Source organism: Argopecten irradians, chromosome 5 (genome assembly GCF_041381155.1).
Source record: "Argopecten irradians isolate NY chromosome 5, Ai_NY, whole genome shotgun sequence".
Classification (NCBI taxonomy): domain Eukaryota; kingdom Metazoa; phylum Mollusca; class Bivalvia; order Pectinida; family Pectinidae; genus Argopecten; species Argopecten irradians.
The window spans coordinates 47,183,304-47,199,086 of record NC_091138.1 but is presented as its reverse complement, the minus strand read 5'-3'; the positions used below and the strand labels follow the sequence as shown (position 1 = coordinate 47,199,086).

Here is a 15,783-nt window from a genome sequence, read left to right as displayed (position 1 = left end):
ATAGACAGAAATATACCTGTTGGCGTACTTTCACCGAAATCCGACACATAATCTATAAAGTTGATGAAAAGGTAAATATGAAAAGTTATCCAGTATCAACGCGGACAGTTACAAATAATTGCTAGCTTCGCCTGAAATCGTCAGTAGTATATATACCACGGAGGATAGACCGCTTCATGCCGTACCAGGCGTTATATACTTTGATGGTATGGATGAGACGTCTAAAATAGGTATTGTGTGTTATACACAGTGTGTTTATCTGATATTTCATGCATTTTTCGAATCTATCGTAGTCTTAGTCGGTCTCATATTGGAATGAGATTCGCACAAAATGTAATGTTGTTTTCCTATGTGTTTTCATTGCCGACCTCAAAGCTACATAAACTACGCTTCCAACTGTGGTAAAAGTGGTTTGACAGAACTTAATACCGTACCTTATCTCAATCCGCCAAACAATAAATTCCGTGTACAAATAGAAAAAGCAAGAATCATTTTGCGGAAATGTGTCAACCTTAGGTACATTGACTGTAGACCACGAAATTAAATTGCCTCGAAAAAGAATTCCGTATGATGACTCTGTGAAATGCAAAAACAAATTGGTTTACAATAATTATGATACAAGGCTGAGACACTATTCCGCACCATATCAATGACAATTGATCTAACTTTACATGAATTTAACTTGCTGAAATCATAATTATATACAAAAAGAATATACCGCATTGTCATTGCTCACTCAGACAAATCGGGCCATAGCAAATATTGTCAAGCCGAATTTATGATTGCGTGTCCTGTAAACTGTATCGATATTCTCGCGTATCAGTAGATTTTTTTTCTAATGTAACATATACTCATAGACCAATTTACGTATCTTTAAAAGGAAACTTATATTTAAGTTACATTTTATTCAACGTCATGAAAAGCTATGTTATAAAACCGTAAACCATAAAGTTAGTTATATCGGGTCGTAATTTAACACGATTTACACTGAAATGGCCGATATTTCTAAAACGATACTAGATGCGTTTTATGTCTACCAAATCCTCCATATATTCACTTCCAATAAAGAAAACCAGCCTGATAATGGGAAAGTGAGGTTGTCAGTGTGCCCACACATTTGCTGTTCCCAGAACTCGTGACTGACGGGACCATTCGATTCCGGCCATTCATTCATTCCTCGGAGACTTTCAGTTGTGGCTATATTTGGTAAAATGATTTATTGGTTGTATTAGTCCTGATCGAACGCTAACAAGGCAACATAGCTATGAATTAGCAAGAGATTTCGCTGTTGGCTACTGTTTGAAGTATCTGTCGTGCAGAAATTTTCTCCGACGTAACATAATTTTCACATATCGCCTCCAATTCTGAAACACATCAATTCATATTATATTTCATTGTCTCTTCTGTGCTTTGTCAAAAGTAACATTCGTTAGCTTATTGCTGTAATAAATTTCACTTCATTTCATTCTGGAGGTACACCTCAATGCTTATAACATTTTAATCACTTTAGCATTGTCTGTTTGATGCATTGCCATCGACTTACGTAGGCGTATGATGCACATCGAACATGCCAATAATTCTATTTTACAGTTGGATAGCATACATCTGCATATAAGAAACCAGCATACAGTCATATGTGCCATAACTATGGAATAATTTTGACATGTTATTTCTACTTTAGTAATCTATTGAAATTTGAAACCAATATAGGTTTGATGAATTAAGCTGTGAAAAGCATTCGAAAACACAAACGAAAATGTATGATACTTAATAAACATTAATTACAAAACAGAACTTTTACACTGTCAAAGTTTTTTTTTTTTTTTTTTTTTTTTTGCTTTATGTATGTTTAGATGAGAACATATCTGCAGAGGTCACTTTACAATTACTATAATAATCTTGTATAAATGTTGAATGACATTGTAGACCATAACTTGGTTTCATGGTCTGATCATAAGTACATATTTCACTGTTCTGTACACGTAAACATAATGATTTTGGTAGTACTACAAAAAAATATTTGTAGCTCTTATATGTATGTGTAACATTAAGATCTACGCAATGTAAGTTTTTATAATGTTGGTAAATTTTTGTGGTTACATATGAAAAGCTCTTCTTGATTCGTCAGTAGAAAACGTACGGCACATACACTTGTATAACTTTAACTGTGTGACTTTACATATATTCCACATCATATAGAATGGATGCTTTGTAGATATTTTGACGTGACGAACGCCTTGTAAAATCCATGTACATGTAGTTTAAGAATGACAGTCTAATTTAGTAGTTGTCGTTAAAGATTATACTTTCCGACATCCTGCAATAGCAAAATTTGTAAAGACCATGTTGTTTAAAGAATAGCAGTTTATTTATTTTTGTTAGCTGTATTTACATTTTCCACATTCAACAATATAGACGCTTTGTTGGAATTTGACGTGACTAGCGCCTCCTACATGTAAAATCCATGTAGTATTATAGAAAGGCAATCTTTTTTGTGATCAGATGCATTTACATATTATGTATATATTATTCTCTCTGGAATTCCTGAAATATGGACATTTTGTAGATATTTTGTCGTGACAGTCTAATAGATTGGTTTTTTGTTGGTTTCTGTCAATTTTGCACTAGCCGCCTCTCCAAAAGAAGCTTAGATGAATTCGTCTATATTCCTGGTGTTATAGACTTTTTTCTTCCTGTATCCCATACTTCCTTGTACAGTAAGATGTACTCGGTCGATGCACCACCTTAGGTTTGGTCTTCTATCACTGTAAAACATGATCAAACAACTTAATGTGACGTATTCTTACCCACCATTGCTGCAAAACGTGTTTAGTATGTCACCGAATAACAAATCTGATTAAAATCAGATCTTCGATTACGCTCTGTAGAGCGTTGAGTATCAGAGCGTAATCGAAGATCTGATTTTAATCAGATTGCTGATTAACGCGCTCCACTGTTGTCTTTTGACTACCAAGTAATGTATCATCCGCAGGCAGCCTGTCGACATCATTGATAGGATTCGTATATTGCCTACGCAATAAATGTAGAATAACATTTAACGTGTTTGAATTTTTCTCAAGCTGTTGTATTATCAAATCAAATAAAGGATTTATGTAAATTGAACAGCGAACTATCATTTACTCTTGACACCTGTTTAAGTAAGTTGTAAATCCTTATTAATAGCATGCGATGTCTTTTTCAAATTAAAAACCCAACACTCAAAACATTCAATTTTGTGCAAGATAAGATTTTTTATAAAAGTTAAAAGATCAGACAGAGCATAAATGATATTCATCATTTGAGCAATAATTGGTGTTTAATCGTGTATACATAAGTCTAATTAACACAAAAAATAACGTAAAATAATTTATTTCACCTTTGGTGCATGCGCAATCATTATTTCATTCCATATAAGATATAGTGCTACGGAATTTTTTCGGGATGCAATTAATTATTTTTTATATTTTTAACTTGAAGTAAAATTAGAAGCTCAAGCTTTTCAATGGTAGTAATGGTGTAAAGTAAGTAACTTTTGTAACCGAAGAAAAATTCTTAATCGTCTGCTCCTGTTTTTGATAGTGAAAAAATCTCATTTGTCAGCGGTGGAGCGTCTTTTATTATACTCAAATCATTTGTTGAACTATCGACTAACACCGATATATCTACAATATATATGCTTACACTTGTTGAAGCTCATCTGAAAATTTCCGCCCATTTTGAGTTCATATGTTTTCAAAGCATTTTATAAAACCATATCTAACAGTGTTCTCCATAACAATACAACAAGACATCATAGATTTTGGTCACATGGTCATAGGTGTTCGACACTGGAATCATACAACAGAAGTGTGATACAACATCAATCTACTAATCTTGAACACCAACACAATTTGGCTTTCCGTTTTCCAGCCAGCTGTTGCGAGGTCCTTGCGGGATGCTGGCCATGACTTGGAGTTTAGAGATGAAGACTTTCTGATGGTAAGTCCGATCCGGTCCCACTTCCTCCGATGATCACATGATCCCACAAATCCTCCAATGTGATATTATTTAGTTATAAACCGTGTCCTTCCTATAACATGTTGCCAAGTTGGTCAGTGCTTTACAACACTCTTGTTGTCCTAAAGCAGTTCTATTTAAGATTGTGGTCATATTTAGCCCTTGCACATTGCATAAGCGTATTTGATAAATCAGAGACGCTTTCTCTTCCGGAGCGACTGAATATATTCTCCAGTTAGTTTTCAAAGGTCTATATTAGGTCAAGTTTGTCGCTTATTTTGAGTTTTGATTAATGTTTTCTTCGTTATTATTCGACATTTTGGAGAGTACAGTGTATTCAAAATATATATGTCTATGCTAACCCTAATTTTTAATTAATATAGATTTGAAAATATTGAATTGGACTATTTACTGCATGTAATTCATTGCACTACATATCTAAATTTATTTTAAAATACGAATAAATTTGAGCGTGCACAGAGACTGTATTCGTCTGTAAATCGCCTTATGAAATCGGCGTTCAAAATGTAGTACAGACTAGGCGCGAGATTAAGTCATCCTCAAAATCAGTCAGTCCACCGTGTCACATTTCTATTATTAACCAGGAAAAGCGAACCAGGGTATACATTTAGAGGTTGACACAATGACAAGGTTCGACAGTGATCTTCCGTCGATGCTTATTTCGTTTTAGCTGTAGGATTAAATAGCCACGAATTCGCCTACACTATCGAAATACAGCAACTGATCATGAACGACAACACAGCTTCAACCCGCACCAATCTATTACTATTGTCAGCACGACTGATCTCTGTTACATCCATCTCAGAAGGTGTTCTTGTATATTTTACTACATCAACTGTTGGCACGCGATCTCGAATCACGTGCTCACGCGACACGACAAAGCGCACGTGAGATCCAAAATAAGCTCACCGGAAGTGGTCTAGACGATTTGTCGATGACGTCATTATGAATTTCTTTACTTTATAATCTCGTTATGGAGATAAAGACATTTCAGACTAAACTTTTATATCTTAAACCAATCGAAAACAGAAAAAAATCCACAATGGAATATGTAACTACATTTAACTACGAATTTAAACGCAAAAGGTTACCACCACAGTTATAAAGAATATAGCCTAAGACGAAAGAGATAAAAGAAACAAAAGCAATAATTGTTTTTGTGAATAATGATAAGAATTACTTGAATGTTATCATGGGATTCCCATCCGGTTTTACGTTATACAAATGTGTCGCTTCTAATATAATACTACATATGGTAGTGTAAACTAAATCCACTTGTAGGAACATGGTGTGAAATCAATACTACCGTTCTGTAATCTTTGACATGTCGTTTTTCATGAATTGGTGGACGATAAAATGCACTGCAGTGATACAAGGACAAGTAAAGGAAATGTGCCAGGGGTAACAATGGGGCCGATCCCTTTGTCTAACTGAACACCGCACTATCCGGGTTTTTACAGATAACCTTTGTACACATGCAATTTCATGTGAACTCTACACTAACTGGTATGTTGATATGCTATGCTGCGACTTAATGAATTAACCATTGGCAGGATTTGTTGTTCACACAATTAAATATGGCACTGAATGTTCTGATTTCCTCCTAATGCAGCAATTAATTGACTATAATATTATTGCTGCAGTGTGAAACGACAGAAGTATCACGAAAGCGTTGGTGCCAGTCGCACAGCAGTTCAAGATACGTATCGGGCTCGATTTCTTTATTAATGAGAAGAATCAAGCAGATTCCCATTGAGCAATGTAGAAAAAACACATACAGCCAAAGAAGCGAAAACAAAACTCGAAGGACCATGACGCAAGGAGGAAGATGCACTCAAAACTAAAATGTAAATGAACTACGATAAAAAGATTTAAACAAAACCACAGATTTGTATAACATAGCGAAGAATCTGCACTCCAATCAAAAATGAACTACGATTAAAATACAACCAAACAACATATTTGTACAAAGAATTCTAAAGGCACGCCATCAAAAAGTATCCATTCCGTCCAGATGTTTATGGGAAAAGTCGAGCTCCATCATATGTTGTGAATGGCAAACGACACCGATGGACTTACGCTGGTCTCCCACGCCCATTGACCAAATCGGATTACTCTTCATCGTTATACGGATGATAGGAGCTTGTTCTGGTGATTACGTACCCAATCATGGAGATCAAACTGGGATACACTGAATTAACTACAGCCAACCCTGATGAGGACTAATTAATTCCAAACATCCGTACCAACAACTTCTAAAACCAGATATCGCTATGGCGTAAATCGTGATCACTGACCTGGCCAAATCTGATTATTCGCCCAAGTCCACCGACTGTTTACGTTACGACATTGATGAAGCGCTTGTATTCCTAGATCGGATGCATAACAAAGTGTCCTCGTGTCTTAATAAAGCCAGACGTGGTATTTACATACCTATTTCAAGGTAATGTGCACGTAAGTGGTATCAATCATACATTTTGTTTTTCTAAACTGGTTTCAGGAAATTATAAAATGCTTGCTCTTTCAGTGAGGCTATTTGCGTCTCTGTCAATCTATTCTATCTTTAATCTCCTGAACGTTTGAAACGCCTACTTGTACAGAAATAATTACTGTATTATGCAACAACGTAGAAAACCTGTTATCAACATCCAGTTATGTCTTGGTGTCTGTCTGTTACAAGAGAAAACAATTAGCGATTTACGACGAAGACCCGAGACAATTTTAACACTGTTTCCACATTGCAATACCAGTTGCAATTTTTATCAGAATCCCAACCGAAAATGTATTGCATAAAAACAGCTTCTAACGTACTGGTGGTACTTTTTTTGCACATTCCCAATGACAACTGACCAAACAACAATATTTCGGTACACCTCTAATTGTACCTGTTAATCGCCAATGGAAACGCTTCAAGTCAATGGTAAAGTGTCTTCACCTCTCCATTGGTATGATCTCCTTGATACTTCGGGGGTTACTATCACTGATGTAGAGAATACAATGGTATTTGCTCGTCGCTAATGGCAACGCTTCATCAAGTTAATGGTAACGTTTTTCACATCCTCAATATCTGCTCATTCATCGCCAATGGAAACGCGTCATTTTGTCTATGGTAACTGTCATCACATGTTCTAATTGCTAATGACAACGCTTCCTAAATATCCATTGATAGCCGTTCTGCACATCGTCGCCAACATCTACCAATGCTAATACTTCTTCACGTTGATAATGACAACATTTTATAAGCCAATCATAAAGCTTCTTTTCTCGTCGCTAATGGCAACTGCCACTACAAATGAATCACAATGAAGCCGTTTTCATGGCTTCCTTTTTGCTCAACCGTGACAACTGCCAGACAAAACAAAAAAATCAAGTGAATAAGAAAATATAATATATTTATTGTGTCTCTGCTTAAATATGTTTTGGACACCAAAAGTATTTTGGCAGGACATACGTTTTGATGAAATTGAAAATGTCACAGAAACAAAATAATTCCCGTTTAAAACTAACATTTTTTATGTTACGTGGTAATTCAAGATCTCTGGTATACCCCCTAACCCCCTCTATAGTAAGTGATTCATTCAAGCACTAGGTTTACAGTAAAACAGACTGTACAGGAAAATGTGTTCAAGGGGGATTTACCCGGTAAGAAAATACGAAAATTAATTCCGCAACAAGAATCCAACATTGTGTATTCCTTGAGCTTAATGAGATGAAATTTGATGGATCACCAAGCATAGTTTTCCTCTCACAAAAATAACAGCATAAACATGTACGTATCATATGAAGAGGCATACCGTATTCGACCAAATAAGCGCCCAGGGCGTTTAAAAAAAATGAAAAAAAAATGAAAATGTACTTAATAAGATAAAATTATAGTCAACCTATACAGTTTTGGTCTTTACTTATGCTCAGGCAATTGAAACTTAGGCCAGAAAAGGGGGAAGGGCTCTTAGAGGGACATGGGCTCTTATAGGGACATGAGAGCTTATTGGGACATGGACGCTCATTGGGTCGAATGCGGTAATAGATGAATACAAAGCTTCTAAAGCGCATTCGGACCAAATTCTATATTTGAAAAAAAACAACTACATTTTATGTACATTTATCGTAAGCCAATTAAAAATATTTGTATTCAAATTGTATGTTTATGTACTAGACACAATTGCAATATGCTTGCAACCTATCATTTGTTTTCAAAATATTTTCAATAGCAATTGTAATTAAGAAATGTTTTTAATGACTGGGTTAAATTACAAACACTATTATCAATTTCAATATAATACACTTTGATGCACTGTTATGCTATCAAACATATTGAAATCGTACATTGTATTTAAGCATTGAAGTCACTATTTTTTAATTTCATAGGAGCAAACAGTGACTATGTGCCAATGATTTTTTTCTCATATTGTTTATATTTAACTTCCGTATAACATAAGACAATGCAACATCAGTAAAGTGAAACTATGAAAGTCAACCAAAAATAACACAAATATCTAGATACAAATTTAACAAAAAACTTAATAGCATAAAATAAAACATGTTTCGGATATATAAATTATATTAAAGCAGAACTATTTCTAGAACACTATTTAGAACAATGGTCCAAAATTTAGGCAAAAAAGGAAATGAACTGAAGAAGTGATAAGCAAGTGTACCATAAAAACCTGTGTAATTTGCGCACTTTTTCCTATTTTGGGACTTCCTGAACATCAATTTTTAACACCGTTTTTCCAAAATTTCTGATTAAAACACACTGATTGAGTATTTAGCAGCAAAAATGTGCATGCCCAAATTACACCAGTACGCAAATTACATGAGTTTTTCTGGTACTTCATCTCAACCTAAATAAACAAATTGGACTAGTTAACTATTGCTGTGATATTCTGAACCAACTTAGCATTATTATCACAGAAGTTGGTCATTTTCTGTATAATGTTTTAGCATATCATAATCTTAAAATAACTTCATATATACACCCAGATCTGTAGTTGTGAAGGAAAATATATTATGTTTGACAATAAAACTATGCTGAAGTAAATATGCAATATTATTTAACACACACATTTCTTTGTAGTGCCATGTTTGTCACAAATACATTCTATGTTTATTTTGACATAAGCAAAACATGTCTTTGCTAAAAAAAAAATTAAGAAATATACACAACAATTATGAAACACAATTGTATTCTTTGAACACATAATTCGTGTTTCATTGATATATGTTTTCAGTAAAGCTTTCAATAGTGATCGTTATACAGAAGAAGTCGCTAAGTCATGTTTGATTAAGCATGTCATGTTTATTTCAACAACATTTAAATGTTTCCTTTTCCTCAACTGGTCCATTTTGATTTTTTTTAATCTTTTGAAAAACATGTATGATATTTGAAGAATATGACTCCCTTATGAATTTCCCCTTTTCTAAGGTAGTGAACCTAGAATACCCAATAACGTTGTATCTGTGATGTGAAAAGGCACAACAAGTAAAATATCAAAATCCAATCAAACTTAGATAATACCTTGTCTGCCTGATACGCTTCCCTTACAAACATTGTTCTATGCCATTTTATTCGATACATATTATATATCAATTGATGTAAAAGACAATCCTTTTATTTGTGACCCTTTTTATATATTAAAGATAAAAATAATGAACTTGTTTGAACTTCATTTAAGAACAGATCTGTCCAACAGCCCTTTAGCGATATATTATTATCTTTTGTTAACTTGTTCACCCCTGAAGACAGATTTAGACTCTTCTTAATCCAAGACTTGACCAGTCCATTATGAAATTTTAGGGGTGAATGAATGAACATGTCTTTGACTGTAGCTTTAGAGCAAGATAAAATACAGCAGAGAACATCATCTTCCTACACTAGGAAAGGCACATGAATATTTTAAGAATGCATTATGAGATACAACATACAAAATGGGATTTGAATAATAAAACCCATTAAATATTGTCTGTATTTCTAACATTTCAAGAGCCCATCCCACTAATAGATTATGCTAGAGTCTATGGGCTACCTATTTCCCCCTCACATACCCTGCCAAAGAAACAAAAATAATAATAATGTTGTCTATGGTATGTTTTGATTTCTTTTGCCAACACATTTTAAATTTTTTTAACAAAATAGAAAATATACAAACAATCCAGTATAAATACAGGTGGGAATTTGTGATACTTAAGAGAAGAAATTTTAATATACTGTATCTGTCTTATTAGGAATTGGTGTGAAATGATCGAGGGTATTTTAATATAGTATCTGGTTTGCGTCAAAAATACCTTAAATGTCAACAAGTGTAATGCATTGCTATCCAATAGCATAAACTAGTCTCTTTTTGATAAATTAGAATAATTAATAATCTGGAAATTTTCAACACATTATATTCAACTCAACCTTTACTAAAAAAAATTGTTAATACCATGATAAACCTAACCAAATTTGTAGTGCTCTTAATGTATGATTTACGGTAACTGGCGCCATAGAGGAAAGAGGATTGCATTGGAAGGGATACATAGTACAATATAGACAGTAAAAGCAGTTTAAGTGTTGTAATCTCCAGCAGTTGTTTGTTTTGTAAATGAAGAAATCAAAAAGACATATGATTATGACCTAAGGAAACAAACCAATATCTCTATTTTGAAAAGTTTGATATTGTTTTTGTCTTCACTTGATGCATAACAATGAAGTCTTCTTTCTCAAAATAAATTTTCCAAAATTAAGCAAAAAAAATTTTTTTTAATTTATATATATATATATTTAATTTATGTTAACATGTCTTGAATTTATACCTCAATCTATTTCACATTTCCAGAAAATTATATTCTGTTCAATTCTCCAACTTACTTTTTATTTCTACTTCTATTTGTCAAATAATTTCAAAATAATTATATAAACATTTCAATAAGATCTATAAAAATATTCTTAAGACTATAATCTCCATTGCCAAGTAAACTAATTGCATATAGATTCATGACAACAGCATATAACTTAATGACATACAGGTCGTTTCTATGGACACTAAAACACCATGGCGACCAATCATCCAGTCAATAAATTCCTAAACAAAATACAATTCATACATGTTTGGTGAAATCAGCAGAAGAGCAATTCAAAAACTTTTAGGATTGTGTCCACATCTGAACAGTCATAGATTTTGAATGGAATAAGAATATGCATAATAAGGATAAAATCAGTCACCCCTGAAAACACATAATGAATTCTTCTTATTCAAAGGCTGGCAGAGTTCATTCTGCATTTTCAGGGGTGACAAGTTAATGAAGTATGAATGATGATCATGTAGGCACTATATCAACGTATCTGAACAACAATGGAATGATTGGTTATACACTAACTCTGCAGTGCTTGGAATCTCATAATCCCCTGCCCATCGACATAGGCTTCACAGTATAATGGAACAGTCGTTTGCGTAAGCGCCATTTCCAAACAGTTCTCGCTGAAAAAATTTCGCATGTCATTACCGAGCACGTTTTCCAGATAGCGGCGTAACGGAAGGATGTGACTGAGTGGGCCATCCCAAACTGTAAGGAAATCCTCTACGATATGATGCATGAGCTTTGGCCGCGGTAATATCTGATCTTTGGCTATACGCGTCATTTGTGCCTCTGTAGAGGAAATAAACGATTTCATTAAAATAAAGTGAAAGTTAAAAGTAAATGTTTGTGAACGTTAGTGCTCCAGATGGAATCAAGGGGTTTTACTGTATAGCCATCTATTTCTTGGGTTAATATATTCGTGAGTTTAATACAAAATGAGAAAATCAAAATTACAACTGTTGTAAAATTAAGCATTTTGGCTATAAAGGTATATGTGTAATTCATCCATTTCTTAAAATCTAACACATCAAATTTTCACGGCCATGGCAATTTAATCGGAAACCATGAAAATATTTTCCCCCAAAAAATAGCCAGCATATATACTGTAATAACAATAAAATCAATATTGTCTTTTTTTTGCAATATATATATATATATATTATCAGTCATGTCAATAAAATTCAAGATGACCTTCACCCTGGTGAATTTTTATTTCCCTGTGGCCTAATTTATAAAATTTGCCAAAAATTTGCGGGTTGGAGAAGGATAAGATCAAAGTTTTACTAACTTGTGGGAAGTGTGTCATAGTAGTATAGGACTGGATGGAGAAAGTTAGACGTATGTGCTTCTGATGGCTCCCCGGTAGCTCGGTCTACACGGAAAATGTCGTTCCCTGGTCCTGAGAAATTAGCTCCATACTGGAGCACGACTGCGATGATCTTGGAGGCAGAATGTCCTGAGTCCTCCTGCAGTCTGTGAATTAGGTTAATCGGATACTCCTCCAGGTAAATGTACTCCTTTCCATTGCTGTCAAAGTGAAAGTAATGGTGTTAATTTTTTATTGATTGAAAGTGCCTTAATGAATGCAAATTGCTATATGTCCAGTCGAATCTGTACTAACGATCATCTCTCTTAGACGACCTGTGTTTCTCCTCAGAGTTTTCACTATATTTTATCTCTATTGAACAACACTCTCTTTATGCAACCAGTGACACATTATTCTCATTCCTGTCTAAGAGCAGTTATATTTTCTCAGCATCAGATGTTTGGCGCTAAAATTGATGGGGCTAAATCGACGTAGAAATTATGTATAATTCTGTTTTGTCATTAAAAAAGCAATAACTACAAGTAGGCAAATACATAATTGCTCAAAAGTGCCAGAATGTCAGACACTTCAACAATCTGGACACAGTTCCCAGAGATGGAGAACTAGTGATAGAATGTCAGGCACCTTAACCACTCCGTCACTGTGACCCAGAGGTGGAGAGCTAGTGTTAGAATGTCTGACACCTTAACCACTCAGCCACTGTGACCCAGAGGTGGAGAGCTAGTGTTAGAATGTCTGACACCTTTACCACTCAGCCACTGTGACCCAGAGGTGGAGAGCTAGTGTTAGAATGTCAGACACCATAACCACTCAGCCACTGTCACCCAGAGGTGGAGAGCTAGTGGTAGAATGTCAGACACCATAACCACTCAGCCACTGTCACCCAGAGGTGGAGAGCTAGTGGTAGAATGTCAGACACCTTAACCACTCCGTCACTGTGACCCAGAGGTGGAGAGCTAGTGATAGAATGTCAGACACCTTAACCATTCAGCCACTGTTACCCAGAGGTGGAGAGCTAGTGTTAGAATGTCTGACACCTTTACCACTCAGCCACTGTGACCCAGAGGTGGAGAGCTAGTGTTAGAATGTCAGACACCATAACCACTCAGCCACTGTCACCCAGAGGTGGAGAGCTAGTGGTAGAATGTCAGACACCATAACCACTCAGCCACTGTCACCCAGAGGTGGAGAGCTAGTGGTAGAATGTCAGACACCTTAACCACTCCGTCACTGTGACCCAGAGGTAGAGGGCTAGTGGTAGAATGTCAGACACCTTAACCACTCAGCCACTGTTACCCAGAGGTGGAGAGCTAGTTGTAGAATGTCAGACACCCTAACCACTCAATCACTATGACCTAGAGTTGGACGGCTAGTGATAGAATGTCAGACACCTAAACCACTCAGCCACTGTGACCCAGAGGTGGAGGACTAGTGGTAGAATGTATGACACCTTAACCACTCAGCCACTGTGACCCAGAGGTGGAGAGCTAGTGGTAGAATGTCAGACACCTTAACCACACAATCACTGTGACCCAGAGGTGGAGGGTTAGTGGTAGAATGTCTGACACCTTAACCACTCAGCCACTGTGACCCAGAGTTCGAGAGCTAGTGGTAGAATGTCAGACACCTTAACCATTCAGCCACTGTGACCCAGAGGTGGAGGACTAGTGGTGGAATGTCAGACACCTTCACCACCTAGCCAATGTGATCCAGAGGTGGAGAGCTATTGGTAGAATGTCAGACACCTTAACCACCTAGCCAATGTGATCCAGAGGTGGAGAGCTAGTGGTAGAATATCTGACACCTTAACCACTCAGCCACTGTGACCCAGAGGTGGAGAGCTAGTGGTAGAATGTCAGACACCTTAACCATTCAGCCACTGTGACCCAGAGGTGGAGAGCTAATGGTAGAATGTCAGACACCTTAACCACTCAGCCACTGTGACCCAGAGGTGGAGAGCTAGTGGTAGAATGTCAGACACCTTAACCACTCAGCCACTGTGACCCAGAGGTGGAAAGCTAGTGGTAGAATGTCAGACACCTTAACCACTCAGTCACTGTGACCCAGAGGTGGAGAGCTAGTGTTAAAATGCCAGACACCTTAACCACTCAATCCCTATGATCTATAGTTGGACGGCTAGTGGTAGAATGTCAGACACCTTAACCACTCAGCCACTGTGAACTAGAGGTGGAGAGCTAGTGGTTGAATGTCAGACACCTTAACCACTCCGTCACTGTGACCCAGAGGTGGAGAGCTAGTGGTAGAATATCTGACACCTTAACCACTCAGCCACTGTGACCCAGAGTTGGAGAGCTAGTGGTAGAATGTCAGACACCTTAACCATTCAGCCACTGTGACCCAGAGGTGGAGAGCTAGTGGTAGAATGTCAGACACCTTAACCACTCAGCCACTGTGACCCAGAGGTGGAAAGCTAGTGGTAGAATGTCAGACACCTTAACCACTCAGCCACTGTGACCCAGAGGTGGAAAGCTAGTGGTAGAATGTCAGACACCTTAACCACTCAGTCACTGTGACCCAGAGGTGGAGAGCTAGTGTTAAAATGCCAGACACCTTAACCACTCAATCCCTATGATCTATAGTTGGACGGTTAGTGGTAGAATGTCAGTCACCTTAACCACTCAGCCACTGTGACCCAGAGGTGGAGAGCTAGTGGTAGAATGTCAGACACCTTAACCACTCAGTCACTGTGAACTAGAGTTGGACGGCTAGTGGTAGAATGTCAGACACCTTAACCACTCAGTCACTGTGACCCAGAAATGAAGAGCTAGTGGTAGAATGTCAGACACCTTAACCACTCAGTCACTGTGACCTACAGTTGAACAGCTAGTGGAAGAATGTAATACCTCAATAAACAGCTATTGCAAGAGAAAAGAACTTCCGTGTAGAAGTAGATATGACACAAATAACGAGTGTGAGTATCTATTTTAGCGACAAAACAGTACCTGACTTAGATATAGCTGTTTACGAGATACAGGATAACCCTGACAATATAAACTATGACAATTTGAGGGACAAAATAGAACTCTGATGATTACAGATGTATTGTAGAGTTTGCTGTGAAAGGACCATATAATTGCTAGCTGTCCTGTTAACCACACACTGGCTTTATACCTAAACACAGCAATCAGACCAAACAAGGATTAACCCTCACAATATCAGACGCGACACTCCTCTCGGCTAAACTACGTCATCCCACCGGCGCCACCACAACACAACACAGTCAGAAGTAATCTGCCCCAACCTGACCAGCACCTTTTTAGCATTCAGACTGTATTTAGCATTTGTCATTACACGATAATAGCCTGGTGTTTTCACTCCCACCAATCATTGATCAGGTGGTCCCGTCACGCTTGTGACAGACGAGAACGCAATAATTGCGTAAATCCTGTTAAAGGGTCCCTCGCAGCATCAATGCTAAAATCTCAGCCGTCATACAGAATTCTCGTTATAAAATGCACTTGAAGAACTCCTATTTATTAGCTCTTGTTAATGAAATATTCAGAAGATAAAAAATATGATATGAAAGTGATTTAAATCCAACAAAAGGACACCACAGGCTTCAACAAAAAGTGCATTAC

At 36.6% G+C, this 15,783-nt stretch overlaps 1 protein-coding gene across 2 annotated transcripts in view; it reads right to left on the bottom strand.

The window, feature by feature from the left end:
* Nucleotides 1-7,388: 7,388 nt before the first annotated feature.
* The window catches only part of LOC138324066 (FAD-dependent oxidoreductase domain-containing protein 2-like), a 66,501-nt gene continuing 58,106 nt past the window's right edge, over nucleotides 7,389-15,783 (bottom strand). For both annotated transcript variants that reach the window (XM_069269077.1, XM_069269078.1), the window contains exons 9-10: nucleotides 12,146-12,384; nucleotides 7,389-11,646 (exon numbers count right to left, since the gene is read on the bottom strand). In XM_069269077.1, the coding sequence (XP_069125178.1) occupies nucleotides 11,372-11,646; nucleotides 12,146-12,384 (514 nt within the window). In that variant the 3' untranslated portion in view covers nucleotides 7,389-11,371. The remainder of the gene's footprint in view (nucleotides 11,647-12,145; nucleotides 12,385-15,783) is intronic.